This window comes from Microcebus murinus, chromosome 5, assembly GCF_040939455.1.
Source record: "Microcebus murinus isolate Inina chromosome 5, M.murinus_Inina_mat1.0, whole genome shotgun sequence".
NCBI lineage: Eukaryota > Metazoa > Chordata > Mammalia > Primates > Cheirogaleidae > Microcebus > Microcebus murinus.
This window is the reverse complement of record NC_134108.1, coordinates 7,223,673-7,248,987: the sequence shown is the minus strand read 5'-3', so window position 1 is coordinate 7,248,987 and position 25,315 is coordinate 7,223,673. Positions and strand designations below refer to the sequence as shown.

Sequence of the window (25,315 nt, the reverse complement as noted above, 5' to 3'; positions counted from 1 at the left end):
TGGGGAGTCCTAGGGCTGCTGTGCTGTGGCCCCAGAGCACAGGGTGCAGGGAGCCACCACCTTTGGGGGAAGATGGGCCGTCACATGACTTTGGGCACTGGCGCCTTGTGATGCACAGTAGCTGGTTGGAGCGGCATTGATCGGTGAGCGGGGCAGTGAGTCGTGGTGAGGTTCAGAAGTCCTGACGCTCGAGGGGTCCGTGTGTGAGCCTGCTGGGGTCACTGTGTCCCACTCCCACTTCGTCTCACAGGACACCTGTTCGATCTGAGCTCCTTGAGTGGCAGAGCAGGATTCACAGCCGCCTACAGCGAGAAGGGGCTGGTGTACATGAGCATCTGCGGGGAAAACGAGAACTGCCCTCCTGGCGTGGGTGAGTGCCTCGGTCCTGGAGCATCGCCTGGCCCCCCGTCCCTGGGTTGTCCCCATCGTGACCTCGTGCTGATGGCAAAAGAGACGCACAGAGCCAAGGTCAAACACCTTTGTCTCCGTGGCCATCAGCCGGCATGGGGGTATGTGGTGAGATATTAGATGCGTAACGTTGGCCAGAGCCAAACCGCACACTCGATATTACTAGTGATAGCATGAAGTTGACAGTCTGGGTGTGCAGAAAGTTCTCATGAGCAGATGGGCCACCAGGTCCGTGACCGCGTGCTTTTCCCTCCACTCTTCCCTGTGGCGCAGGGGCCTGCTTTGGCCAGACCAGGATCAGCGTGGGCAAGGCCAGCAAGAGGCTGACCTACGCGGACCAGGTCCTGCGGCTGGTGTACGAGAACGGGTCCCCTTGTCCCTCCAAATCCAGCCTGAGCTACAAGAGTGTGATCAGCTTTGTGTGCAGGCCTGACTCCGGGCCGGCCAACAGGCCCATGCTCATCTCCCTGGACAAGCAGACGTGCACGCTCTTCTTCTCCTGGCACACGCCGCTGGCCTGCGAGCAGGCGGTGAGTCCAGAAGTCCCCGCCCGGCTCCGCCCGTGCGCCCTGGGCTGGCTTCACAGCTGAGCTCGTCTGCCCTGATTGTCCCGGTAATCAAGTTGACCAGAAGCGCCTGGTGCTGTGTGATGCAGCAGTTTGAGACTTTCTCCTACCCTCTGTGCTTTTTGTTGTTGTTGTCGTCGTTAGGTTCTTAAATTCTTCTATGGCTTAATGGTGATTGAGAAAATTTTGGCGGGGGGGGGGGCGACTCCAATGCAGTCTTTCCTGCTTAACAGATAGAATGTTCCGTGAGGAACGGAAGCTCTATCATCGACTTGTCCCCTCTCATCCACCGCACCGGCGGGTACGAAGCGTACGACGAGAGTGAGGACGAGGCTTCCGACGCCAGCCCGGATTTCTACATCAACATCTGCCAGCCGCTGAACCCCATGCACGGGGTGCCGTGTCCTGCCGGGGCCGCCGTGTGCAAAGTCCCCGTGGACGGGCCCCCCATCGTGAGTGTGGGAAACCGGGGGCGGAGATGAGTTTTGCAAGACGTTTAGCGATGGCCTTTGTGTTGTGTGTTTCTTGCTTTCGAGGGAGAGTGACTCAGAGGATGGAGAAATTAGCCGGGACTCGGTGTGTTCTGGGTGCTCTCGGGGAAGAGTGAGGTCGGGGTTTGTGCGTTGAGCTGTCGCTAGCTGTTGATAATGGTAGCCGGGAAGTATTTGAGCTGTGGAAGACAGTGTGAACACATATTATAGATACTTTTGTGTGTGTCTGTCAAGTTAGGAGCCTCAGGGTTGACCCTAATGAAGAGAAGTTTTTAGGTAAAGTGGCAGGAAAACGCATCAGCATGGCCCGGTTTCTTTGTCTGAAATGCTTGTCTTGTGCGATTAAAGCACTCGTGAAATGCAAGCACCTTCTATGGTAATGTGCTGTAATTAAGGGCAAAAGCAGGTTGCTGATAGATAGCTAAATTGTCTACTTTGAAAGCTTTGGCTTTATGGAAGCATTTTTTTATACAGACTTGGATCTTTAAAAATTGTCTCCATGAGTTTTATTAACATTTGGTTAAGTCCATGGTGTATTTTAGTACTTGACATGTGTCTTGAAAGTTGTCTGTGTTTGTATCTATGGCCACAGTATGAGGTGTTTTTTGTTTTTTTGATCTTTTTAAAGACAGGATCTTACCCTGTTGCCCAAGCTGGAGGGCAGTGCCTGGTCATAGCTCACTGTAACCTGTAACTCCTGGTCTTGGGCAATCCTCCCGCCTCAGCCTCCTGAGTAGCTGGGTCTACGGGCTTGCACCGCCATGCCCAGCTAATTTTTTTTCTGTTTTTGTAAAGACAGGGTCTCACTCTTGCTCAGGCTGATCTTGAACTCCCAGTCTCAAGTGATCCTCCCACCTTGGCCTCCAGAAGTGCTAGGGTTACAGGTGTGAGCCACCACGCCCAGCTGCAGTGTGCGTTTAGCAAAACCGCAGCTGTGTGACTGGAGGCCTGGGTAAACCGGACCTTCACAGGAAGCCTCTGGTAGCATCCTCTGACAGTCTGGGTTTCGGGTCCTCCCGTGTGAGTTGTTTTCCTGCTTAGCCAACCTTGGTCAGATTTAGAAAAGTATAGTAAGTTCTTTAATTGGAGAGGGTGCTGTGTTATGTGGCCCTAAACATGTCCCACAGTGATGAGTGCAGAGCATTGCAGCTGAGAGCAAAATCATGGGGAAGATGCACATGTGTGAATACACGGGCTCACATGTGTGCACACATGCACATTCATCACACACACCATCTCTGGCCACTCACCTTTCCTTCATTCATTCACTCAGTGAGAAATATTTATTGAGCAGCCACTATGTGTCAGGTGCTGTGATAAGCAGTGAAAATCAATAGTGAACATCTGTCCCCGTGCCTGAGGACACACCTAGCAAGGACTGCCGTGTCAGGCTAAGGAACATTCCCAGGGCTGCGTCAGGAGGTGGGGGCTGTTTCTCAGCTTCTTGCTTTCCACCAGCAGGTGATGGAGGACCAGGTAGCTTTTTTTTTCTTATTTTTTAAGAGACAGGGTCTCACTCAGTCACCCTCAGTATGACTGGAGAGAGGCATTCCTATTGCCTAGAATCCTGAAAATTGAATATGCATAGAAATAGAACCTATCTTCTTACCTAGCACTAAGCCTCAGGATCAAAACTAATCACCACTGGTGTACGGAAGTTCTTTCGTAGCATCTTAATGTCAAGACTCTTACTTTGAGTTGGTATTAACTCAGTTTTTTAGATGCTGCTCATCTTCAGAACTGATGAGGTCTGGTTTTTATGATTCTGTATTCGCTTTGACTCCTCTAACCTTGGGGGAACAATTAATTTCCCAAAACACTCTTTGTTCTTTGCTTAGGATATTGGCCGGGTCGCAGGACCTCCAATACTCAATCCGGTAGCGAAAGAAATTTACTTGAACTTTGAAAGCAGCACTCCCTGCTTAGCAGACAGGCATTTCAACTACACCTCCCTCATCGCCTTCCACTGCAAGAGAGGAGTGAGCATGGTAAGTGCACCGCCCGCGGCCTTCTGGAGTCTAGACGCTGGGACACAGGTTAGTGAGCCGGGGCCGGACGACCAGAGAGCGCAGTTCAGTGCAGGGTGCTCCTCAGTCTGCCCCGGGTGACATGGGGTGTCAGTGGCGCGTCCCAGTAATTGAAAACCGTTTAATTGAGAACCGAGTAGGCTCACCCTGAGTTAGAAGCACATCAAGGCTTGCTATAATTTAAAACCATGGGACACTTGTATAGAAATGACATTCAGCTTTGACTACTGTTGTATAAAAGAGTCATAACTTTTTTTTTTTACTATGACATTACTGATTTTATTCTTATTGGGAAATCAGACTTAGGGGCAGCCATAATCATTCAGGGCATAGCTCAAAATTCAGTAGTTAGCAAGTAACAAGAGACCTCTGGAATCAAAATGGCTACAACAAAGTAGTACTTTTACTTATAAGAAGGTTACTGACTTCTGTTTTATGTGCCTGTTAAATATATATTAATGATATCAGCATACATTATAATGAGTGTGTTTTTGTTATAAAGAGTTTTTGCACACGTTTTGTCCTGACCCTCTCTGAATAGGAGATAAGTTGGTAGGTTACGGCTCCCGTTCCCCAGCGACTTAGGGCAGCTCGGTGGTGGCACCGCTGGTCCCAGCCTGCCTTGTGGAGGGACAGCCCTTTGCTCCACAGCCCCCTCTGTGCTTCTGACATCTCTGAACTTCTGGAAACTTGTGAATCCTTTGACATGAATGAACTGAAGCTATTTGTGGCTGGTATTTGCCTGCCTAATGTGAATATTCATACATCCTGCTGCAGAAATGCTGATGTGCTTGATTCTAGGATATGGGGTATACACGTGTGTCTATTACGTAGTATAAATAATATATCCCAAATTGCCTCTTAAAATCCTAAAGATGATGGATCACAAGGCTCATCTGACCCCAAGGAGTTCAGGTGGTGGATTATGATCTGCCATGTCTTATGGTTCCAGTTCCAATAAAGTTGACTTTCTGATGTTTGGCCTGCGGCAGGTTTGTAAAGCCTGCGCCAGGCCTGCCAGGCTCGGGTCTGTCGGCAGTAGCGGGAAGGGACCTGGCAGCCACCTGGCAACGAGGAAAGTACAGTAACAGAGAGGAGGAAAAAACCAAAACCTCTGCTATATAGGCTGCTCTGTGTAGAGGCCCAAAGCAGCTCAGAGCCCTTGGACATGCCCCTGTTCATGACTCTGAGTGTGATGACAGTCCTTAGTTAGCAAGGACAGGTAAAGCTGTGTTCAGTCGACTCCTGTCACGCGCTTGTGTGTATACCTGCGTTTTTATGTAGGTGCGTCTGCTCATGCCTCTGCAGACACGCAGCATAGGGCAGCGTGGACCTGACCTTTGCAAGGGCTTCTGTCCCCAACAGCATTTCAGTGTTTAAAGGAGATTCTCTAGTTCTCTCCCAGACTCGCCCCTTAACAAGCTTCCCGTGGTTCTCTCTCCCTACCGGGTGGAGAACGTGCAGCCGTGCTCAGCCTGCCACTGCACAGAGCGAGTGAACCGGAGCGATTCCAGTTCCTTCTGGGCAACTGCACATTGAGAGTGATCATTACTGACTTGGCTTTTAGAAACGGGGCGTCTCACACTGAATGTATGCTCCGTTTTCAGAAAGATTTTAGAGAGATTCTCCTCCCTTGTGGTTTCCATCTTCATTGGAAGTACTTTTACAAAACACTTGTATCATAGGGAAAAAGATGCTTCACAGCAATTGAAAGTGAAATTCCCGACCAGCTGCTCCATCTGCTTTTGCTGCTGTCGCGGAGGGAGGGGACAAAGAAACCCATTCAGGGACACTTGGCTTATGGAACATCTGGCCGAGTGGCATCTTGCCCCCTTTGTAAATATATCCCCAGTTTCTAGAAATGGTGGCATGAAGACCCTGCTTGTGATTGAAGCACTTGCTTCCTTTGCTGAGAGGGTTTCGATTTCACAGACTTCGCTTTCGTGACATTTACAGACCTCCCGTCTCTTCCCCTTTGAGCCTGTGGCACAGAACTCCGAGGGTCTGCTTCTGTTTAAGTAAAGGACGGTGACCCGGAGTGAGCCGGGGAGTTCCGCGTGCGTGGGGCAGGGTCAGAGGTGCCCGTTGTGCCCCAGGACAGCGCTGGGTGCTCCAGCCACTGCTGTCTGTCGAGCGTCCCTCCCCCGCCGTGGGTCCTCGTAGGGTGCAGCGGGCAGCTGCTGTCCCTGCACCGCGGGGTTTTTAAGGCCCGTGCTCTTCCGGACAACAGGGAACGCCGAAGCTGTTAAGGACCAGCGACTGTGACTTTGTGTTCGAGTGGGAGACGCCGATCGTCTGTCCTGACGAAGTGAGGACCGAGGGCTGTGCCCTGACGGACGAGCAGCTGCTCTACAGCTTCAACCTGTCCAGCCTTTCCAAGAGCACCTTTAAGGTGAGGCGCCCGAGCCTCACGGGGTGGGCATGCTCTGTGACTGGTGACCACCACCAGGCTGCCTGGCGTGTTTCGGGTGCCGTGGCACCTGTGGCCATCTGTGAGCACCATGGCAGCACATGAGTGGTGGCTCTCACGTGGGGGACGTGTCAGCAAGGTTTCTGGACGCTGTGGCTAAGCACAGCTGATCCTTGGCCTGGGACATCATGCGTCGGGGTGTTTCTGTGCTTCAGACCTCGTGAGGATCAAGGGACCCAATGAGGGGGCAGGGGGACCTTCGTATCAGATGAGAGCAGGCAGGGCGGCTCGGGGACAGGTGAGTAACACACACCACAGCGTCAGGGCCATGTCTAGTGTGTCTGGCCAAAGTCCGTGGGGAATTGCTCTGTCTCCAGCCTGGATTTAAGATAGAGAGGAAGCTGTTTGCTGCCCACAGAGGTGATAGTGGAGGGAGTTGGGGGTACCCCTGACTCAAGAAGGATTTGAGCGTGTGACTTGGTGTCATGCCGGAGCCCTTGTGCACATCCCTGTGGATTGCTGGCTACATCAAGGTCATGGTCATTGGTGGTGGGGCCCCTGAGCCCTGAGCCTGGGGATCTAGATGTGGCCAGGTCGTGCCAGTATCTGGACCAGGCTACGCGATCCCAGCACCTGTCTGAGTGTGGCAGCTCTGAGCTTTGGGCTCAGGTGCTGGGTGTGCAGCAGGTGGGAGCCTGCCGGGGCAGGGCAGGTGAGGGGGGCAAGGCTGCCTGTCCACGTGGGGTGTCTGCTCTGCCCACTGATGCACTCAGTCCTCACGACACCCTGTTGCACAGGCAAGGACACGTGGGCTGCGGGAAGGTGGGCTGAGCCGCAGGGCCCTGGCTGGAGAGGACAGGCAGGGCAGTGGGGGGCAGCAGGATGGGCAGGGAAGCTGGGCCCGGGCTGGCGGGAGGCTCCCTTGGGATTCAGGCCTGGAGAGAGGGGGGGTGAATGCGTTTTGATGACAGCAGAGCTACACCTTCCCCAGCATGCCTCGAATGGCAGTGACTATTCTCTCTGCACCTGGAGATCCAGGTGCTGGCGCTCTGCTCGAAGCCACATGTGACATTTGTCTGTCCAGGTGACTCGAGACTTGCGCACGTATAGCGTGGGGGTGTGCACCGCGGCCACCGGCCCGGACCAAGGAGGCTGTAAGGATGGCGGCGTGTGTCTGCTCTCGGGGAGCAAGGGGGTGTCGTTCGGACGGCTGGCGTCCATGAAGCTGGACTACAGGCACCAGGACGAGGCGGTCATTTTAAGTTACGTGAATGGTGATGCTTGCCCTCCAGGTAAAGATTTGCAACGGCATAAATTTTATATCCGTAGACTGAGCAGCAGGAAGGAACTGAGGCACGAAGCTCCAAAACCCTATAAATGCAGAAAGCTTGGGTTTGCACGCGAAGCACGGCGTTACCATCCTCCTGGGTGTGAACGCTCACGCTTTGAATCCCACCACGTTCTGCCAGTGGCCCGTTAAGTTCTCCTAGGGGACTCCTGGCTGTCACGCTTGGGTTTAGGCTGGGCAGCTTCCTCGGGCCCCTTCGTGTGTGTTCTTGGGTGACGGTGCCTGGCAAGGCACTGCTGATGTCATATGGTAATCGGGATTATTCAGACCCTCCTCTTCTTTCCAGAGACGGACGAAGGCGTTCCCTGTGTCTTCCCCTTCACGTTCAACGGGAAGAGCTACGAGGAGTGTGTCGTGGAGGGGAGGGCGAAGCTCTGGTGCAGCACGACTGCGAACTACGACCGGGACCGCGAGTGGGGCTTCTGCAGACACTGTGAGTGGGGGCTCTGCGTCCCAGCACGGCCGGTGCAGGGGACCCTCCCCACCTTGCAGGCTTGACTCGTGCCGAGACCTTTGCGGACGTTCAGGTCAAGGGCAGGAATTCTGCTGCGTGAAACCTTTTCTTGTTAGGGTTGTTTCCTGCTGAGAAACATCGCAGTCGATCCGTGGGAGCCCCGGGTAACCTCCTCTGTCGACCGCGCAGTAGGGCCGCGGAGAGATGCCAACCCGGGTGGCTGGCTGGGCCTGCTCACTAGCCGGCTTGGGTCCACCTACCAGTTTTCAGCCCCGGCGGTTCAGATTCGAGTCTCGGCAAAATGATTGCCTGTCGTGGGTCTTCAGGGTGGCTAGTGAATGTTCAGGAAACCCAGGGGACTCATGCATCGACTGCCACGTGGCAGCCACGGGGAGGGCGTCCGTTCACGGCGTGCTGACCCTGGCGCTCTCGCTCCTGGGATTCTTAGAGATGAACGTCACGGGACGATCCTACTCACGTGGCGTGTGTTCCAAAGGACAGTTAGATAAGTGCTTGAAAAATCACGTCATTCTTGTAAACGACCAGGGAACAAAATGGGACGTTTTAAGGAGCCATAGACCTTAAATTTACAAGGGACTGACCACTGTAGTTTTGGGGCTTATTTTGACAAAATGTTATTCCTGGTTCATCGAACGTCACTCTGTAGGTAATTGTAGGTGTCGAGTTATTTTAACCTCTGTGATCGTTAGTACATTGATCAAATACTGAACACCTGTCTACGAGGAGCTGTGCTGGTGCCATGGGGTGGAGAGACCGGGGGAGAGGCAGACGCTGAGTAGTCAGCGGGCAGAGCTGGGGAGAGGGCTGGGAGACGAGTCTGGGGCGCAGGCGGGGCTGACCCCTCCCACTCCTGCCGCCCCTCAGCAAAAAGCCACCGGACATCCACGATCATATTTAAGTGCGATGAAGACGAGGACGTCGGAAGGCCACAAGTCTTCAGTGAAGTGCGTGGGTGTGAGGTGACGTTCGAGTGGAAGACCAAAGTCGTCTGCCCTCCAACGAAGATGGAGTGCAAGTTCGTTCAGAAGCACAAGACCTACGACTTGCGGCTGCTGTCGTCCCTCACCGGGTCCTGGTCCCTGGTCCACGAGGGTGCCTGGTGAGTGCCCTCCCCCGCCGGCCCGCAGGTCACGCGCCGCAGGTGGGAACTCGAGGTTGCTGGATGGTAGTCGGCCCGGCGTGGTTCAGGAGGTGGGAACAGCACACGCACGTGGGGCTCGCGGTCCCAGGAGGCAGCCTAGGTGTCGGTCGCGGCGCGCTGGGGCCATTCGGACTCGGGAGGGAGGAGAGTCTGGGTGAACAGAAACGGAGCCCTCACAACCAGAAGCAGCTGGGCTGGCCGAATTCGGCTAGGTTCCTCTGTGTGTGTCTGCTGCTCGGGCCTGTGGGAGGTGTGTTGGGTTTCCCAGGTCTTTGGCGAGAACTCCTTAGGTGTTGCTGGATGCGGTAGTTGATTGTCCCCACTGCCCCACTTGTGTTAGGGCAGAGACTCAACTGCGTTCCTCGTCCCTGCCCCTTTGTGTCGTTTTACAGGTACTACATAAATTTGTGCCAGAGAGTACATAAAGGCCCCCTCGACTGTCCCGAAAGAGCCAGTGTTTGCAGGAAGAGCCCAACTGGGGAGGTCCAGGTCTTGGGACTCATTCACACGCAGAAGCTGGACGCCAAAGGTACGGCCCGCGGGTCCTGGGCTGGGTGGGAAGGGGAGCTGTGTCTGGGAAGGGGAGGGTGCTCTCAGTGTGGCAGCCGGTTCCGGTGGAAACCTCCAGGTGCTGCTCCCCAGGGGCGCCACTCGGGCATTTTGGCAGCTCCTGGAACGTTAGGATAAGTGCCACTTTGTATTGTCTGTGTGTTTAGAGGGGTCCGGCTACCTTAGGGAGGTGTTTCTGTCGGGGAGGAAGTAAGAATGCTCCGAGTTCCTCTGGAGTTCATGTTCTGGCTGCAGATCAAGTGCCTGAGTCGACATATATGTAAATTTGTTGGAAAGCCAGACAGTTGCACAAGGACCTGGTAAAGATAATTCAGGGGTGTATTTTTGTAACATTGTAACAGTTTCAAAAATAATAATGATGCTTTTTTAATAATAGAAAATTCATCTTGCAATTCATTGTTGAGTGAAAGGTGTTCTCTTTCATTACTTAGAGGAGGAAAACAGAGCTTTCTTGGCTTAAGAACTATTGGGATGTGTGGGAGGGACCAACACAGAAATAAATTCACCATCGCCCGGTAGGCTGGAAGTGGAGTTGCCCAGGTTGTCCTGAAGAAACCACAGGGTGACTTCAGTCAGCTTAGGATGGCGAAATGGAGAAGGGGATTCTGAGGAAACCAGCGCCACCCTCGATAAAAAGCAGCCTCAGATTGTGCAGGCTGGCCGTGGGCGAGCGTGGCCACACAGGAAGCAGCGGCCGGCCCTCAGCCGAGATTCGCCCCCATTTGGAGGCTCCTGGCGCTTTGCGGGGTGGTTACTGCTGCCATTCCCACATCACCCGAGAAGGGCGGAGGGTCCCGTATGAACTCGCAGTCTTTCTCGGAGCCAGCTGAAGAAGACCGACGTATTTATGGCTTCACTAAGAGTTCGAGGCAGGGGGAACAAGAGAACAGTGAATACGGGGTAACGTGGGACGGGCGATCTGACTTGCTGGTGGTGACTTGCTGGCGGCCTTCTGTGTGGTGAGCGCCGTCTTGCGCGGCCCAGCGGGCAGAGCTCGTGCTTTCTCCTGGGCCTGGAGCTAGAAATGATCTCCTGGTGTCCGACACAGTAGGTGGGATCTTACTCTTGGCCTTCACGATTATGGCGACCCCGACATTCGTGTAGGGAATACATCCCTGTGGCCGTGGATGTGGGCTTTTTGTTGCAGGCACTAACGTTTACCAAGCAAATGTGCTTCGTCCGTGTTTAGTCCCGGTCCATTCCACAGGTAAGGCCACTGAGGTGCAGAAGGTCAGCGTGTCGCCCAACTAGCACGGGGCGTCTACACTATTACAACCCACATTTGTTTGTTCCCATGTTCTAGCATTTTAAAATTTTTTTCTTAAAACAGTGAAGCTCTTTCTTCCAGAATTTTGCGCAGAAGCCCAATATTTAGAACAAGCCCAGCTGGAGCACCTTTGAATTCAGGGCAGGGTGGAGGGTCTGGAGTCCCACCTCTCACCTCCCCGCCACACGGTCCCTGGTGCCCCAGCCAGTGCCTTGTGGAGAACACCTGAGTCACCTGGTACTGGACTCAAGTTGTTTCCGCCACATGCCCCTGCCTGGAAGGACATACGTGTGTGAGATCTGGGTGGAGGGAGCGTGCTCCTCCGGAGACCCCGTGCCTTGCCCTGGGGACATCGTCTGTCTGCGGGGCCAGGCTGGGCTCAGACCGGTCCTAGGACGGCACCCCGGGCAGGCCTGGCAGTCTCTCGGCAGCAGTGCTAGAGTATCGAATCCTGGTAGCCACGCTGCCCCTGTGATACATGCAACTTAAAGTGTGTACTCCCTGGTAGCAACACTGCACCTGTGATACATGCAACTTAAAGCGTGTACTCCCTTGTAGCCATGCTGCCCCTGTGATACATGCAACTTAAAGCGTGTACTCCCTTTTTGCTTAGACTCTGCAAGTTAGAGAGCTTTTAATGTGACCCTGTAAAAAGCACACAGAGCTTGATTTAGAGCCAGAACACCCGGGAACACCAGAGCCGGTCTCTGTCTCTGGCTTTTCACTTTGCCGGGTCCCTGCCCGTTATTATTGGAAGGCTTATGTGAGGGGCCCTGTTAGGAAAGTACCAAAGATGGTGCAGAAACTGTGTGTGATGGAGCAGCGGTGACTGCTGCCATTAACTGAGGTCCCGTTGTTCTCACGTGTCATGTGCACAGCCCTGAAACCGCGCGTTTTGGACAGTGTTCTTGTTCTACACATCAAGGCTCAGAAGTTTGGCAACCTAGGGTCATGAAGTGGAAGGTGCAGGTTTGACCCCAGGTCTTGCTGTTGCCGTGGCAATGGCGGAGCAAGCCGGGTGGCCACCACCAAACCTAAGGGTGTCGAGAGCGAGTCGGCACACCTTCAGCAAGCCAAAAACTCCTCCTGGCCCTTCAAGTGGATTTTGACTCCCAACATTGAGGCTTTTTATAATGCACCAGAAATAACATCAGTTCAATCATTTGTGTATTTCAGATGACAGAGTGATTGTCACTTATTCAAAAGGCTATCCATGCGGTGACAATAAGACTGCGTCCACCGTGATAGAATTGACCTGTGCGAAGACGGTGGGCAGACCTGCCTTCGAGAGGTCAGGAGGCTGGGGCTCAGAGCGGGACTGTGCAGGGCATGCTGGGAGCTCCCCAGAGTCCTCCCGGGTTTTCACGTGGGGTTTTGTCACAGCGCAGGGGTGGGGGGAGCGGCTACTGAGACTTGGGGCCTGATTGTCCCGTAGTGGGCTGGGCTGCTCACACGGGTAGTTCCCCTGGGGAAAGTGCTGAGACACCCTGTGACTGGATTGATGCAATTTCCTGGCCCAGCTTGCCTTGGAAAACCTGCTCTTGGTCGAGGTTTAGGACTGTCTCTGCTGGCTGGCTGAATGGTATTTAGCAGGCCTCGGTCTTTGAGTGTCAGAGTAGAATCAAAGGGGCACGATTGTCCCACCCAAGGCCAGGGGTTTAAGCAGCCTGTGAGGGACCCATGGGTAGGTGGGGCCCACTCCTGGGCAGTGCTTACATGTAGAGTCCTCCAGGCACCATCCTGGCTGCTGCAAGCCGAGTTTGGCCAATAGAGGCAGCGTGCAAGCTGGTGTTTGTGAACAAACTGGCTCCTCTGGAAGCTGGGCTTGGAAAGGGGGAACCCCAGACACTGTCAAAGGATTTATTAATGAACGAATCTGAGAAGCTTGTAAAACAAAAGTTCGAAAATCTAGGAGCAAATTTTTCCAGGTTTTAAATGTTGCAGTGGCTAAATTCATAAAAATTTGTGCTGAATGCTTGCTTGCTTTGTCACGTCACTGATGTGGTACACGCCATCTTCCCTATTCTGGTGCTGGAAAAGAGTGACGTCGCCGTCCCAGCCCAGAGCTGTTGTCAGTGCTGAGTCTGGAAGTTCCAGCCGGTGGAGCAGCACTGGCAGCCTGGGGCTGTCGGAGAGGTCCGGGGCAGCAGGCTGCCCCAGGGCTCTGTAGCGTTTGTTTGTTTCGCAGTCCCGTGGTGCCCAGCTGGCAGGTGACTGTCATGCGTGCTTCCCTCCTCCCAGGTTTGACATCGACAGCTGCACCTACTACTTCAGCTGGGACTCTCGAGCCGCCTGCGCCGTGAAGCCGCAGGAGGTGCGGATGGTGAACGGGACCATCACCAACCCTATAAATGGCAAGAGCTTCAGCCTCGGGGATATTTATTTTAAGTAAGGGAAACATTTTCCTTTTGAGCACTGATACATACTCAAAATTAAACCCCCCAGTTCAGATCTTTCTCTATCGGGGAGCATCACGAGACATTAATAAATAGTTTCTGTGTGTTTTAGTTACTGTCGCCAGAGCAGGCTTCATATTTTGCTCAAACCGAGGGAAAACATTTGCTCAACTATTAAATTTTTAACACCAAAGATGGTGAATTCTTGTGAGTGTAAAAATAAAGTCCCCTCTCCTCTTTCACTTCATGATAAGCCCAAGGCTTGCAGCCAAAGCTTTCTGAACACATGTGTGAGCAGGAATCTTCTGGGCTTAGCAGAGGGGGGAAAAAAAGTTTCTCAGCAGTGTCACTAGGGCTGATCTTGGGGTCAGGTGGCCAAGGCGCCTGGCCACGCAGAGGTGGAGGGAGGGCCACGTGGCGCTGGACGCAGCGTCTTGAGAAAGGCGCGTGAACGCTCTGAGAGCAGAGCTGCGTGGGGAGCAGGTTGACTGAGATGGCAGTCAGTGCCTTTGGCGTCCCTGGGGGAAGCGCTGTGCCCACTAGGGAAAGGAAACACCCGGGAACCCTACAGCTATTGCAGGGAATTTGGGTTTATGTAACAAATACCTTCTTAAAGGACTTCGAGTCACTGTCATCTTTCCTGTCTCTAGGCTGTTCAGAGCCTCTGGGGACATGAGGACCAATGGGGACAACTACCTGTACGAAATCCAACTTTCCACCATCACGAGCTCCAGGAACCCTGCCTGCTCCGGGGCCAACATATGCCAGGTTAAGCCCAACGACCAGCACTTCAGTAGGAAGGTTGGGACCGCAGATAAAACCAAATACTACGTTCAAGGTAACTCATCACTTTCCATTAATCTTCGTAGTTAACTTCCTTGAAGAAGGGGCTTAGACTTCTCATCAACACACTCCTTTCAGTTGAAATTTCAGATCAGTTTCGAAGCAAAAGCCTGGTCTAATTCTGTGCCTTGATATGCATTTTGTTAAGACACATCAGTGAGTATGAGCCCTGAGCATCTCACTGCTGGTAAATTGCATCTCAGCTAACAAACCAAACCAGTGGTTCTAGGTCGGGGTGGAGGCAGGGGTGTTTGTGGTCCGAATTACCTTCGATTTGGTTTTAGACATGACACTTCCTTATTTTGAAACTTCAAGTAATGTTAGAGAAGGGTAAGAGATTTCGTATTTGTCAAAAGGACGAAAGGAGAGGATTGTGAGACGCTGGCCTGAGTATTTGGAAACAGCGGGAGGAATGAAGGTTTTGTGGCGGTCCTGATTAAGGTGTTGTCTTTGGTTCTGCCTTTGTCCTTGAAATAGTATTTCCAAAGGGCGGCTTTTGTTTTAAGCAACTCGTCTTTCCCTGTAAACGAGTACTTTTTGTAATTTGATTTTAAACCATGTGAATGCATTAACTTTATAAAAAGTTAAGTGTGCTTGAAAAAAGCTGTAGCCCACTCTGATGTACAAGGGCTGCTGGCAGGGTCCCCTGCGAGGGGAGAAGAGGCTGCTCCCCGATGGTTGTCCCCAAGAAGCAGCACGTGCTTCCGTGCCCTGGAGCTGAGCCTGTCGCTACAGTAGCAGCTGCTCCTTGCGTGGGTGCATTCGAGGTGGCGCCTGCGGCCCCTGAGTAGACCCGGGGGAAGCTCACGCTCTGCTCTCTGGGCTCGGCCGTGTTAGGGAGGTCGATCGGCCTCACTCTCGGAATCCCACATCGCGTTGTGCTGCCCTGACACACCCGTGAACCCTGTCATGATTCAGAGTCAGTGCCGCTCGTCACGTTGTCCTGCCCTCTCTTGCTGTCCCGTCTCGTCAGCGCCTGGCCCTGGAGGAGGTGCTCGGTAAATGTTTGTTGACTGACTAAAGGGTTGCTTTGAGCCTTCACGGTGCCCTGGTATGCAGAGAAGGAAAGTCCAAGCTGTCTTATGCAGCCTGAAGATCTCTGAGGGGCCCAGCCTCCCAGTCCAGGCTTACAAGCCGCTGGTCCTGCAAGTGCATATGGCTCCAGCCATCGATTGTTCACAAAGTCACACTCCTGCCTGGTGGCTTTATGCATGCTGCTGCCTGTGCTGGAGTGCCTCTGCCCACCCTCCTCATCCTTCCACGCCTACCTCCAGTGTCCCTCCTCGGGGAGCCCACCTTCCTCCTGCCCGGGGTGACGCCGCCTCGGGCGTCTGCAGGAGTGTTCAGCTCTGCAGCACTGGTCGGTTAAGAGTGAGAATCTCCAAGTTCACAGATGTTGGACCAGTAGACCTTCTGGAATTTGGAATCTTCACGCATGTGCACGCGTGTACGTGTGCGTCCACTTATTCTTTTTTTTTTGAGACAGAGTCTTACTCTGTTGCCCAGGCTAGAGTGAGTGCCGTGGCATCAGCCTAGCTCACAGCAACCTCAAACTCCTGGGCTCAAGTGATCCTCCTGCCTCAGCCTCCTGAGTAGCTGGGACTACAGGCACGCGCCACCATGCCCAGCCAATTTTTTCTATATATTTTAGTTGGTCAATTAATTTTCTTTCTATTTATAGTAGAGACTGGGTCTCACTCTTGCTCAGGCTGGTTTCGAACTCCTGACCTTGAACGATCCTCCTGCCTCAACCTCTCAGAGTGCTAGGATTACAGGCGTGAGCCACCACGCCCGGCCTCGTCCACCTATTCTTTGGTTAATTAAATCCCTTTTGCACCTTTTCACTGTCTTCATTCACCAGCCCCAGGAAGTAGCTTTAGTTTGAAGACCTCTTTGCACGTTTTATGAAGAAACGCAGTTTAAGTCTCTGCATGAGTCTAGTCACCCCTCAGAGGGCGGGAACAGGGAACTGTGAAGCCCCGTCTCTGGTCAGAGGTGGAGCTGCTGCCTGGGCCTGACGAGCTAGGCAATGTGCTCCCACGCCAGCCCTGCAGAGCGGCCCGGTTCCTGCCTCGCCCCATCGCAGGCGAGGACGCGGGACCCTTCTCAGGGGACGCCCCTCTGTGGTCACAGCCGTCTCACGCACTGCGCTCTCATCTCCGTGTTCCTGGCACTCAAGCAGCAGCAGACCACGCAGGGCTTGAGCCAACCACCAAGTTTGGAGGGAGCAGAGTCCCTGCAGGGGTCACTCCTGACACCGACTGCAAGTTCAGGGGCGTCCCCAAACCACCTCAGCGTCAGTATGTCACTAGAACTCACGGAACTCACCGGAAGCCGTTAAACTCACAGTTACTACTTCTTACGCCAAAAGAATATAGATTGAACTCAACCAAGGGGGGGTGCACACAGGGCAGAGTCTGGAGGGAATTGAGCGCAGAGCCCCTCCCGGCCTCTCCCTGTGGAAGCCGGACCTGCACGTTCCCAGCACGCATGGGAGACGGTACGCATGGAGTGTCGCCGACCGGGGCTGCTCACCTGAGCCTGCAGGCCGGGCTTCTCGCTGGGGTTCCGTTTTGTAGGCGTGACGGGTTGGTTGGTTGGCTGCCCGAGTGTCGCGTGGCCAGCCCCTACTCCGCATGCTGTCGTTAGCTGAGGACAGAGGCCAGACCTCTTTGGGCGCAAGGTTAGATTCTCTCTTGCACTCTGACTTAGGGCAGGGGCTCTGTAGACGTGCGTTGGAGAGTGGCCCTTTCGTGCTGTGACGACGGTGCACGTGGGACATCTGATTTTAAGTCTTTGCAAACTTCTTACAGACTAGGCAGAGGTGACCTGGGGCTGCTGTTGCAGTCAGTGCTGACGTGCTGCGGTCGTGTGTGCCCTTCCCTCCCGACAGATGGCGATCTTGACGTCGTGTTTGCCTCCTCCTCTAAGTGTGGAAAGGACAAGACCAAGTCCGTCTCTTCCACCATCTTCTTCCACTGCGACCCGCTGGTGAAGGACGGGATCCCCGAGTTCAGCCACGAGACCGCCGACTGCCAGTACCTCTTCTCCTGGTACACCTCGGCCGTGTGTCCCCTGGGGTGAGTGCGTGTCCTGGCACTAGCAGCTGTGCCCCACATCCCCTCTCGAGCCTGACTCTGGGATAAGTGTGTGTGTGTGTGTGATTTTTACCCCCACAGTGTCTTACTGTGAAATCCTCAAAACCGGCACAAAAAAACAGAGAAAAACGGTAGTCAGACCCCACACACAGAGCCGGCACCCGGGTCCAGCGATCGTCGGCACCCTGCTGTTTGTTTTGTCCATGCCAGTGTCACCACCACCTGCCCCCTCAGTAGAGTGGCCGAGCCTGCTTCACGTGCGCTGTGACCCGAACACGGTCCCGCCGGAGCCCCTGCTGCTCTGCCCGGGCCTCCCCGCCTCCTACCCGTGCCCCCCACTCCCGCCCCTGTCCCTCCTCAGCTCCTGGGAGGCAGGTACCGGCCGGGCCTCACCTGTGCTTTCCCAGAACATCTTTTCTTCGTGTCCTCACACACACTAGTATGTGGCAAAGCTTCACTCAGATTTGAGTGGAGCCTTTTCTGTGTGGGATGCACGAGGCGCTTACCCCACACATCGGGAAGGTCGGGGCAGGGTGCGGGGCAGCAGGGCGGGACGGCTCTGCTCTGCGGGGAGGTGGCGCCCCCTTGTGGTCGTCCCGAGTCTCCCAGCCATCCCTTCCTTGCCTTCTTGGGTTTGTGTTCGTCCTCCTGCACTCGGCCCACCGTCTCACACGCACTTCTCATTCTCCGTCCTAAGACTTCGAGAGAAAAATGATTCTTACCACGCAGATAATTCTTTCTTTTCCTGAGCAAGGGGTCCTAGGGTCAGCACACCACAGTGTCGGGGTAATGCGGGGATTCAGGTCACATGTTTTAGATCTTAAATCAGTTTGCTTTTCCATGTACCTATAGGTACTAGCTCAGCAAAAGTAGCTTTGTCCCAGTATTCTAGGGACGTGGATGTCAGGACTCCTAGCCCCACAGTCACGGAAAGAGGCTTTCGGTGGAAGTTTCACTACCGGTACTTTGCGCTTTTGCGTATTTATAGGGGTTCTGGTGAGGTCATTACAAAAAGAGGTTTAAGACTGAAGTTCTTTCTGACAGAAGCAAAACGTGAATTTAAAGATATTTATAGGCTGGATGCGGTGGCTCACGCCGGTAATCCTAGCACTCTGGGAGGCCGAAGCGGGAGGATCGCTCAAGGTCAGGAGTTCGAAACCAGCCTGAGCGAGAGCGAGACCCCTGTCTCTACTAAAAATAGAAAGAAATTAATTGGATAACTAAAAAATATGTATATATATATAAAATTAGCCAGGCATGGTGGCACGTGCCTGTAGACCCAGCTACTCAGGAGGCTGAGGCAGGAGGATTGGTTGAGCCCAGGAGTTTGAGGTTGCTGTGAGCTAGGCTGGCACCACAGCACTCTAGCCCAGGCGACAGAGTGAGACTCTGTGTCAAAAAAAAAAAAAAAAATTTATTTATAACACTTAAAAGTGAACTTTCCTTGCATTCTCTGTCACTAAGAGGCTAAACGTGCCATAAACAAAGGTTTTGTGTGTCGTTTGGAGGAAACCAGCCCAGGCCTGAGACCGTGTCTGTGTCAGGCATTCAGAAGTCAGACTTTCTGTGAATGTGAAAAGCACAGCTGGGGACACGGCTTGTGGGACTTTGGGGTTTTACTCTGTAACTAGAGAGGAAGATTCCGCAGGAGACCTTGCTTTTCCTGATGTTTAGAACATCAGAAACGAGAGTTGCATAAGTCCCTTAACGTGTCGATGAAGTAATAAAGACTTGTAAAAACAAAAGTTAAAACCAACAGTAAAACCTCCACCCATTGGGGACCGTCGCTGGATTCCCCCTCGCACGGGGCGGATGACGGATTCCGATGGACGCGGCCACCACACGGGTGTGTGAAGCGCAATAGTGCCTGGGGTTTTTCTCTTTACCAAAGTGGCGTACGTTTTAAAACAACATAAATACAACAGATGAGTAGTAATTATTACCCTCATAGATGACCATTTTTAATTCTTTTAGCTGGTTCTTCTGGAGTTTACCTCAGTATTTTTAATTAGCATTTCATACTTCATCTGTTGGCTTCCTGCGGTACTAGATGGAGATCTAGTTTTCTTGCACTTTCCTTTTCTACTTCCCCAAAGTGGTCATTTCACAATTTTTGGTTAAAGCAATAATCAGTGTTTATATATACTACTTATGCTTACGTAAAATAACAAAACAACTTCCCACAGCTAAGAAACCTGCATGGAACGGGCTTGTCACGTACCTGCCATAGTTAACCACCATGACAAAATGACCCACGGAATTGTGAAATATCATAATAGCACATCTAATGAAAAGACTGTAAAAGCTTCAAGGGAAGCCAATTTGTTGGACCGAAAAATAACAAAGAATAAAATACAGTAAATTCTCACTTAATGTCCATAGGCTCTTGGAAACTGCAATCTTTTAAGAGAAACTTTTTCCCCTCGATATCATGATGACACAACGTTGAAGGAAATGACATTATTCAAGGACTGGTGTGTGTAATTTAGCTTGAAGTTTCAGTTTCCCAGAACCTGTTGACAACATGAAGTGAGAATTTGCTGGACAGCAATAGTATGTAGGCTTTGTGGGGAGATAATTAGAGTCTCTCTCTCTTTTTTTTTTTTTTTTAATTTCTTATGTAATAGCATATTAAAGTGAAACTATTTTCTTGAAACAAAGGATGGAAATAAAAGGTAGACTTTCTTATTATTTGGAAGAAATCAATTCTAGACTTTTTGTCTTAGTAGGCATGCCAAAATTTCAAGAATAATCACTAAAATAATGAAAATATGGTATATAATTGCCAAAACAGTACAGAAGAAAAGGAGAAATAAAAAACTTAAGTCCCAAAAGAAGACAAAAAAAAGGAGAAAAGCATAATGAAATTAGACAAGTAGAAATTCCAGCCTAAGGTGGTAGAAATAAATGTGAATGTGTCAGTAACCATGGTGACATGGACTAAACTTGCCAATTGAAAGACAAGTTGTCAAACTGGATTTTTAAAACAGCTTTGTTGACAGGGAATATGCCTAAAACAAGGACACAGAAAAGACCAAAGGTCAAAAGATAAGAAAAGATATAGCAAGTACCACGAAAGAAATCTGTACTTATGTAAAAAAATCAGATAAAATAAAATACTAAGGAAAAAGTGTTAGGGATAAAAAGGGTCATTATAATTTTTAAAAGGCTCAATTTGCTAGGAAGATACAAGGACTCTAAACTTATGTCAAGTTAATAAGAAAGCTTCGGTCTGTAAAGCAGAAATTGACAAACCACACAGGGGAGGAAATGACAATTTTCTGTGTTTTAGTGATTGCCGGGTCAAGTAGACAAAAAGGAAGGCTTTTTTGCAAGATTGGGACAACACAAGGAAAAGCTGGACTTAATAGACCTGCACAGAACACTGTTCCCAACAACTGGAGAATACTGTTCTCTCAAGCTCACACGGATCCCTCACAAAATTTTGTCAAAATTAACCATGAAATAGCCAAGTCTCAGCAAATTTCTAAAGGTCGCGATGCCATATTAACTACACACATGATGTGATTAAGCTAGGGACCATTCAGAACAAACAACTGAAAAATACACACACATTTGGAAACTTAAAACACGTTTCTAAGTAATCCATGGTTCAAAGAAGAAATCAAAGGTGGAAATTAAAACATACTTAGAACTGGCTAATGGTGAGGGTCTCTGGGGACACATCCGAAGTGTTTCTGAGAGGCCCGAGCGGGTTCTGGGCGAGTCGGTTCCTGGCTTTGGGCAGATCTGTGGGGTCCCCGGGCACGTGTGTGCAGCGTGGGGACATTTCTACCCGAGCAGGGCTCAGCAGTGCAGGCCGGGGTAGAACTGACCACCCGGTGCTGCTGCTGTATCTCGTCTTTCTATGTTTTAGGCAGGATTGTTGGGTTTAAGCTGGACTTAGACTCAGCGACCCTCATGTGGTGGTTGGCTGCCCTCTGACCCGATTGTTTGGAGCCACGCTTGTCCTAATTAAGTGCTTTTTTAGGTGAACAGCCAGCAGCCTCAGCACCTGTTGAGGTGGCCTCTCTTTTTATCCCGAGCAGCCTGTCTGTTTCTCACCGCTGTCCTCTGCCTTCTCTGGGTGGGGAAGAATTTCTGTTTCTGTGCGTGTGTGGCCCCAGGTGACAGAGGGCCAGAAAGATTAGAAGTGCCAAATCATGACACACATGTCGTCCTCCGAGTGGAAAGGGAAGCCAGTCCAGTTTTGCTTCTCATTTTGTATTATTTTCACAATTTTCCTTGAATGTTTTAATGCCGTGGAAATAATATTGCGTTTTCCCCTAAGTATAAACGGGCCTCTCGGAGGTTTCGCTCTAGGAGCGCCTGTGCCCCGCCGGGGCGAGCCAGCCCCTGAGGGCTGTGTCTCTGCTCACGTCCCGCGTGTTGACAGCTTCCCGTGGAGCGGTGTTGCGAGTCTGCCCCCCAGCACCCCGCCTCCTCGGCGGAAGGGTTTTGTTGCCCTCTCCCATGTCGAGCGGGTCTTGCTGCGACAGGCTGGAGCAAGCCACGGTCCCGTGGCGTCTGCAGAGGCAGAGAGAGCTCTCTGCGTGGGGCGTTCCTGGGGCCTGGCTGTGGTGGCCGTGCCACCCCTGACGGGGCGGCCTTTCTCGTGACTTCCTTCCAGGGACACTGAGGATCCTGGGGACAGCGGGCCGGGGTCCAAGGGGCTCTCGGAGCGGAGCCAGGCCGTCGGGGCCGTCCTCAGCCTGCTTCTGGTGGCGCTCACGGGCTGCCTGCTGGGCCTGCTGCTGTACAAGAAGGAAAGGAGGTGAGGGGCGCTGGTGGGGCGCACGGGTGGGGGCGGGGCACGTGTGGCACACTCAGCTCTCGGGCTTGGGTGTTTCTTCTTTTCGAGCCCAGCAGCAGCGAAGTCCTAAGGTTCCCAGTTCGAAACTCTCTATGGAAGGTGCTGGCGCCGGGTCGGGGCTGGCGGGGTGGGGGAGGGGTTCCTGGTCCTGCTCCTTCCGCCTGGCCGTGCTCACCGGCTCCTCTCTTGTAGGGAAACAGTGATGAGCAGACTCACCAATTGCTGCAGAAGAAGCTCAAACGTGTCCTACAAATACTCAAAGGTAACTCCTGCTGCGTGTCGGGGTGTCTGCCCCCCACCTCCAGCGCCGTGGGCGCCGCGCCCCCCACACAGCTGAGAGCAGCGTGCAGGCGGCCTGACTCGAAGGAAGGAAGACGTTGCCCACGGCCTTCGCTGCTTCCCCTGCGCGTTCACCTGTGCACTCTTTGGTTTTTTTTTTTTTGTCCTTCAAGTGTCTCTTGTTGTGGTCGCAAGTGATTTAGGTAGAGTATTTACTATTTAGGTATTGTCCACTTTTTGGCTATTCTTTAAAAAACAGAGTAATGAAGATATTTGTGCACCTAGCATGTGGATGGTTTCCTTCAGATAAATTTCTGGAAAAGAGGTCTTCTCTGTGTCAAAGGACATAAACATGTTGGTGACACTTGATAGCCATTGCCAAGTCGCTTTCTGAAACCAGACTTGTTGGCACCAGTCCCTTGTGTGTCTGTCTTCCCTACATACTGCGTGTCCCCTCCCTGCCAATGGGCACCTTGCAAGTGATGAGCAGCCCAGAAGAGCCCCTTCTCCCGCCAGTACCGCCGGCCCGTCAGGGCCCACTCTCCCTGTCTGGGCCCGTCCTAGCGCATTCTGCGCTGCCCTGCACCCCAGCCGTGAGGCCCCTGCCGAGCGGCCCGTCTGCTGACCCCTCCGCAGCCCCCCTGCTTTGGGCCGAGCAGGGGTGCCAGCCCTCGCCTTCCCCCGTGGGGACCTGGGCCTTGGAGACGCGGTGATTCTGGTGGGCGGCGGGCTGGTTCCCCAGCTCGCACCAGCGGAAGGGGCCCTGACTTGGGTGGGTGGTGGCTGGAGATAGCAGAGGAGCGGAACGGGGGCCTTCGATGGGCTCACCTGGTCTCCGCTGTTGACCCCTCGCAGGTGAACAAGGAGGAGGAGGCAGATGAGAACGAAACGGAGTGGCTCATGGAGGAGATCCAGCTGCCCACACCGAGGCCGGGGAAGGAAGGGCAGGAAAACGGCCACATCACCACCAAGTCCGTGAAGGCCGAGGCCCTCAGCTCCCTGCGCGGGGACGACCAGGACAGCGAGGACGAGGTTCTGACCATCCCCGAGGTGAAAGTTCACTCGGGCAGGGCAGGCGGGGCAGAAAGCTCCCACCCGGCGAGAAACCCACGGAGGAAGGCCCCGGGCGAGCCGGCGGACGACCGGGTGGGGCTGGTGCCGGGAGAGAGGGCGAGGAGAGGGAGGCCCAGGTCTGCGCAGCAGAAGGCGGCGGCCCCCACGACACTGGTGTCCTTCCACGACGACAGCGACGAGGACCTCCTGCACATCTGACTCTGCCTGCCCGCGGGACGCGGGGCGGGACCGCCAAGCACCTCCAACCAAATAAGACTTCAACTCGACGACGCTTCGATAACTTTGCCTTTAACAAAAACTGTCTCAAAAGGGAAGAGTTTTTGTGCTGGAGGAGAGGGCGAGGGAGGCCAGGCCCTGCTCCTTCACGAGTGTTTACAGTCGCTGGAGCAAGGCGCGGCGCGGCCGGCCGCGGGGCGGCGCCTCACGCCCGGGCTTCTGCCCCAAGTCCTCGTCTGCGAGCTTAAGGCCAGACACATCTCGGGACAGAGGGCTGCATTTGAAACAAACCCTTGCTGCTTTAGGCCCTGTAGGGTATCCGACCATTATATTTTAGCATTTTATTCTCTCCCCCTATTTATTGACTTTGACAATTACTCAGGTTTGAGAAAAAGGAAAAAAGAAAACAGCGACAGTTTCTTCCTGCCGGCAGGGGTGTCACGTACCGGTTCATCCATTCTGGGGGGGGGGGAGGTGATGTCAGCGTGCTGGGACGTTTCTTGTGGAATTTCGGCCTGGTGGTCACCGTGTCCCCTGAGTTGGAATACTCATTCTGTGTCTTTTCTCTTTTGCTTTTTGTTTCTTAAAGGGCACACGCATGTGCGCGCACGCACACACACACGTATGTGCACAGGGCCCCCGAGTGCCTAGGTTTTGGAGGGTTCTCCTGTTCTATGCCTTTAGTCAGGACCGGCCGCAGCTTTGCATGACATCTTCAGCCCTAGGTGTACAGAGCACATTCGTCAGTATTTCTTTCACCGGCTGGTGAATCCAAACAACCCACCCAAAGATTGATTTTTGTGTGTGTGAGAGTGGAGTTCAGATGTCAAGAGGAAATAACTTTTTTCCAGATTTGGGGGATAGGTCTCATCTCTTCAGGTTCTCATGACACCACCTTTACTGTGCTTATTTTTTTAAGAAAAAAAAAATCGTTTATCGACCATCCGACCTATAAGAAGCCTTAATTTGCACAGTGTGACTTAACGGAAGTTGCGTGAAAGATGAGGGGCCCGAATCCCGCCCCTGGCGTTGCACTCGGGTGCCTGCGCAGAGGGAGGCCAAGGCGGCCGCTCGCAGGGCTGTGGAGGGAGGGAGGGAGGGAGGGCAGGGCAGGGCAGGGCGGGGCGTGCTGGGCCCTCCCACCGGCCGGCCGCTCCCTTCTAGAAGTGTTTGACGAGTGACTTTTCTCACGTTGTGGAACTGTATATAGACTCGATGGTATTCATATACTGAAAAGCAAACCGCCCTACAGAATCCCTTGGTTTGTACCGGTTTGGCTGGCTTATTTGATTTCAACATGAGTGTATTTTTTAAAATTGATTTTTCTCTTCATTTCTTTTTTTTTTTTTTCAATCAACTTTACTGTAATATAAATTATTCAACAATTTCAATAAAAGATAAATTATTAACTGGGTGTTAGCATGTTTTCCCACCCCCGGATGGTGAGAAGTTACTGAGCTAGTTGCCAGTCCGACGGCCTGTCTGTCGTTCTTTCTGTGAGGTGGGAAGAATGTTGGAATTTGGTGTCCTAGATGACCCTTCAGGAAAGGGCGCTGCGGTTTTTCTCTGTGACTTCCCATCCCCGGTGTCAACTCTGAGTCCAGGCTCCCTGCCCTGTGCTTGGTCTAGATCTGACTGCCTCGCTGTCTCCAGGCAGACCTCAGGGCTTGTCCTGGTTACCCAACGCCCAGGGGCTTCAGATTCCAGAGGGACAGTAAAGCACCTTGCGTACAACCTCAGCTAAGGTGGGAGGGTTTTCTCTGGAGCAGGTTGGCCGAGTCTTCCGTCATAAATGACTGACTGGAGACCGAGAAGAGCCTCCCTGAAAGCAGAGAGTTACTACCGTGTCAAAACCAGACTTCTCGGAATCAGCGTCCTCCCCTCCATCTCATT

At 52.8% G+C, this 25,315-nt stretch overlaps 1 protein-coding gene across 1 annotated transcript in view; it reads left to right on the top strand.

Annotated features, from left to right (window-relative positions):
- Positions 1–24,831, top strand: part of IGF2R (insulin like growth factor 2 receptor) — a 107,526-nt gene extending 82,695 nt beyond the window's left edge. Inside the window, exons 33-48 of the mRNA XM_076002814.1 lie at positions 251–370; positions 682–938; positions 1,208–1,426; positions 3,304–3,453; positions 5,723–5,884; positions 6,987–7,194; positions 7,537–7,683; positions 8,590–8,824; positions 9,259–9,395; positions 11,880–11,994; positions 12,945–13,091; positions 13,750–13,937; positions 16,836–17,022; positions 21,671–21,814; positions 22,046–22,115; positions 22,988–24,831. Of these exons, the coding sequence (XP_075858929.1) occupies positions 251–370; positions 682–938; positions 1,208–1,426; positions 3,304–3,453; positions 5,723–5,884; positions 6,987–7,194; positions 7,537–7,683; positions 8,590–8,824; positions 9,259–9,395; positions 11,880–11,994; positions 12,945–13,091; positions 13,750–13,937; positions 16,836–17,022; positions 21,671–21,814; positions 22,046–22,115; positions 22,988–23,404 (2,903 nt within the window). The 3' untranslated portion in view covers positions 23,405–24,831. The remainder of the gene's footprint in view (positions 1–250; positions 371–681; positions 939–1,207; positions 1,427–3,303; positions 3,454–5,722; positions 5,885–6,986; positions 7,195–7,536; positions 7,684–8,589; positions 8,825–9,258; positions 9,396–11,879; positions 11,995–12,944; positions 13,092–13,749; positions 13,938–16,835; positions 17,023–21,670; positions 21,815–22,045; positions 22,116–22,987) is intronic.
- Positions 24,832–25,315: the final 484 nt, after the last annotated feature.